We start from the raw sequence: 4,590 nt of genomic DNA, 5'->3' as shown, positions 1-4,590 counted from the left end.
TTATGTATGTACCATTTGCTAGACACATGTCTTCATGCCCGACAGCAGTTTTTAAGAACTCTTCATCATCATCATCATGAACCCATTACTGCCCCACTGCTGGGCATGGGCCTTCTCTCAGAATGAGAAGGATTAAGCCGTAGTCCACCGCGCTGGCCAAGTGCGTGTTGGTAGACTTCACAAACCTTTGAAAACATTTTTTAAGATGTCGCAGGTATACACGTTTCCTCATGATGTATTTCTTCACCGTTTTAGCAAGTGATAATTAATTCGCACATAAATTTGAAAATCCCGTAGTGCGTACCTGGGATTTGAACCTCGAACCCCTCGATCAAGAGTCCGAGTTCTTAACCACTAGGCTATCACTGCTCAATTACTCTTATGTGGGGTTGATTCTGGTTGTTTCCGTGGAGGGCGCTGTCGCTTTATGGTTGACGCAGTGTAAACGTAGCGTTCTTGCGAAGGGTTGATTTCATTGGTAATAGTTCGCATGGATTTCACTACGGTGCGTTGAATTCAATAATTGTGAAATAAAAATTGTTACTTTAGTAAAAAAATAAATAATAATGTAAGAACATAAGTAGTAGTAGAAGTAGTAGAATTATGGGAAGTTTCCACGGGAGACATACTCTTTGGAAGCATTCCAGATTAGCCCTCAAGGGTTGCGGCGCATCTCTGGCCGTCAACAGGCAGGAATCTAATCTTATCTGGAGTTGATTGACAGATGTCAATGGGCAGTAGCCAGTTACCATCAGGTGGACTGCATGCTCGTCTGCTACTCCTACATTATATAAAAAAATCTAAATACATATCACTAAGCCATTAGGTTGCCACGATAAAACTAAGACCAAGCCATCACAAATTGATACATTTACAAAACTATTTATTGACAGCTATTGGAATGAAATAACAAATAAATGAATCAATAAATCCCTAAGGAACTGGCAATTAAATTTTAATGGAACCCGCTCCGCTCCGACCATTTACGTTCGTTCGACGGGTACAAGAATAATTTATGGGACCCACCATCCTTGGCCCTTTAATAACATTTCTGTTTTCTATTTGGCTCGATGTTGTTTATTTGAGTAATTAAGTGGTAAAGCACAAAGTATCATAGCAATCCTTTATCCTTTTGAATTTAGTTAATTTCGAATTTACGGTATTCTTATTATTTTAGATTCACAGATAAATGTGTTTTTATAAGGTTGAAAAGCAAGAACTGCTTTGCGCTAGAAATAGATGGCATGTACTTTACCAGTCGGACAAAAGGTACACAGGTCGGTACTAAAGGTAGAAACTAGTTCTACCGCCTTCATAGTAAGTACATATAATAATATGCGAGTAAATACACAAGTGTCATTAGGGGACAAATTTCGCGTGATAGACGTAATATATCAAAAATTAAATGAAATTTGTTCGGATGAATCCCATTCTATTAAACTATTTTAGTAAAAAAGACATAATGGGTTATAATTTAACATGTACCTAACAATAATTACAGCGGTAATACCAATTAAGTCGAAAAAATGAGGTCAAAAAATGTTTAGTTACGAAACAAATTCCGAAAAGGAAAAGGTTCGTCATTATTCATACATAACAACTATAAGTAAAATAAGCACAAAACCTTAAGTTAAAAGCTATTACGAATTTGACGGAACGAGAACGTCGTGAATGCAATCCAATAACGCGGTTACAGCATCCACCCTGCCTATCGAATGCGTTGTTTTTGAACCGTAGCGTAGATAACTATTACAATTTCGACGCAAAAAACGCCCAAGCGCCTTCCTAAACCAATCCAGACTTTACTCCGATCGCCATTAGATCGACCACCCGCCCTCCGCCACGTCGATGTTCTGACGACAACCTTTTTGTTGACATTACGGATTATTTAAGCGAAATTAGATAAATGGTCATCTCACGATATTGTGCTATTCAATACGCGGAGTGGACGCGGGCGGCTCCGTCGCGCGATGATCGCTCTGAAATAAAAACAAAAATCGGGAACGAATGAAAGTAAAGATCGTGGTGAAACAAAATGTGAACGCGGCTTCGTTGAGCTGGTGTTGTTCTGTTGACTTTGACAACGCGTGGACATTTTCAGTGTTATCGAGATGGACCTAGTAAAGTATATTTCAGTGTTGGTAGTGTTTTTTGTCGGCGGAGGCGATACCGGCGGTCACGGGGAAAAACATCAGTAAGTGTGAGCTTTATGATATTAATGTCTTTGCGAATTCACGCTTTGCGCTACATATCATATTTATAAATGACGTGCTTGCGATGAAAAAAAAATCATTTAGTTTTTAAATATTTTTACATTTCTCAGAAATTAAAATATTAAAATCTATTTTAAAGCTGCTTCAGGTACACTTTTATTTATAACTGTTAGCGAATTGTTGACTATTTTGAAACTATTCAATTAAATATTAAATACTTGTTTTCTGGGTCAATTTACACCGTAATGCTGATGAACATGAGGTACGCTAATGCAGTTCTCTATTGGTCAAAGATTCTTAAGCTGAAGTATAATTATACCAGTGTAAACAAACTTACACGGTTGCATGTAGAATGTGTTAACCCCATCGATAATAACTTGAACTTAGTAAATCTTTTCTTTTCAGTGATCACGTCAAATTGCACGTTCCGGAGTTCATCCACCATGATCATCACACTAAAGTTATAACGATCCACCATCACCACCACAAGCCGAAAGAAAAACATCACCACCACCATCATCATCATCACCATCAAAAACCGCATATACCATACGGACACCATTATCACAAACATCATAAAAAGACGCAAACAAAATTGCATACTACAACCTCTGGACACGGCCACGGTCACGGCCACGGCCACAGTCACGGCCATCACGGACATCACGGCCATCACGGACATCACGGACACCACGGTCACCACGGACATGGACACAGCCACAAGCATCACGACCCGCCGTCATTCAGTTACGACCCGAATCCTGTTACCTTCGAAGACGATTATAAATCATTCACACCATCGGTTCCATCCATCCCATCCGTTCCATCGAGCTTACCACAAACGCCCCAAGTGCGTGGCATAGTACATACAGTGAACCAAGTTAAAGTGTATGATTCCCTGCCAGGTGCGCTGCCAGGCAACACGGGCTCGCACGGCTACGAGGTCACAGAAGAAGGCGAGCATTCCGACGACGATGCATTCACCGCAATCAATACCCTACCGCAGACTTACCCGGGCACATTTAGTTTTGTCCGTAACGCTGCAAATGAACCCGCGGATGACGACATATTCTCAGAGTTTCCCGTGCAGAGCACCGTGCAGGCGAGCCACAACCCATTTGCTGCGGCTCCACAACCGACATTGTATGCAAATATCGAAACATTCTCCAGCGCCGGCCAATCGGACCCATATTCGTCGTTAGCACCCACACACGGGGCTTTACCAAGTGCTGCGACGTCTCAGTTCCCGGAGAACGTTCAGCCAACTGGTTTCGACGACCCTGGCAATGCATATCCCGCTGACGATATATCCAGTACAGCATTACTATCTACTGACGACAGGTTAAATGACGACACGCCGGTATCTTTCTCCAGAGAAGCCGGGATTCAGCAAACTTATAAAACTGGAGGCGTGGAAACGCTCGTATATTAGAGAATCTAAGTTGTAGTTAGCACATTGCAGTGTTGTTTTTACGGCAATTAATTGACGCAATATTAATTATAGTGTAATAAACGGTTGAGAATCGCATAGTTGATTCTGCCAAAGATATATTCCATTAAGCATACCAATAGTTACTTATGCGTGCGACTCCCATGATTGTTCTAATTATCTCTTGTGAATAATCTTCGGCTGACAAAAAGTGACTTTTGTCTCGCTAATTGCAGAACGGTCGATAAAATCGGAAAGTCACAAATCCCCACAAGACTTCTGTAAGTATAAAGTATTAGTTACCATTGTATCTTATATTCTGTTATGTTAATAATATCGTTACGTGCTTTAATTTAATTAAATATTACTAATATATTATGTTATCTTTAAAATAATGACATTATATTTAATAATGGCAAAACGTTTTTATAAAGACAGGGAATAAATTTATAGTAATTGTAATTTTTTGTCTATAATATTCCTATAACTAGTTATACACCATCAATTGTTTCGTATTTATGCAACTATTGTTTTAAAACTTCTGTATGAGCAAATCGATACATTATTGTGTTTTAAAATGCCAATGTTTAGGTACTTATCATTATTATAGTTACTACCCAACATGGTCAAACAATTCAGCTGTGTTGCACTCTTATGCGATTCTATAAATACAATGATTTAAAGGTGCAAGAACTCTAAGATGATTAATTATATTAATATTCATCTTAGAGTATTGATATGTTGTATTGATCTGGTTGCCTTCTATTTATTCGAATGTATTCCAGCATTCTACCGGCAAAGTATTTCCGCGAGAAAATAATGACAAAGACACAGCTAAGTTAGCTCATATTTTATTAGCTTTTCCTCATCCGGTGTATAAACGTAACGGATCACTAGGTATACCTTTCTTCTATGTTTCATATCCGTGTACTGTACTCGTATCTTTCG

General features: G+C 39.2%; 1 protein-coding gene across 1 annotated transcript; it reads left to right on the top strand.

Moving 5' to 3' along the window:
• The first annotated feature begins 1,767 nt into the window (after positions 1 to 1,767).
• On the top strand, positions 1,768 to 4,076 carry LOC140743289 (uncharacterized). Its single transcript, XM_073074450.1, has 2 exons — positions 1,768 to 2,194; positions 2,619 to 4,076. The coding sequence occupies exons 1-2, from the start codon at positions 2,112 to 2,114 to the stop codon at positions 3,643 to 3,645; spliced, it is 1,110 nt and encodes a 369-aa protein (XP_072930551.1). The 5' UTR covers positions 1,768 to 2,111; the 3' UTR covers positions 3,646 to 4,076.
• The last annotated feature ends 514 nt before the right edge of the window (positions 4,077 to 4,590 follow it).

Source organism: Epargyreus clarus, unplaced genomic scaffold, assembly GCF_041222505.1.
Source record: "Epargyreus clarus isolate Ecla_fem2 unplaced genomic scaffold, WU_Ecla_fem_2.2 ptg000007l, whole genome shotgun sequence".
NCBI lineage: Eukaryota > Metazoa > Arthropoda > Insecta > Lepidoptera > Hesperiidae > Epargyreus > Epargyreus clarus.
The sequence above is the reverse complement of the archived record's forward strand: the minus strand, read 5'-3'. Positions and strand labels throughout refer to the sequence as shown.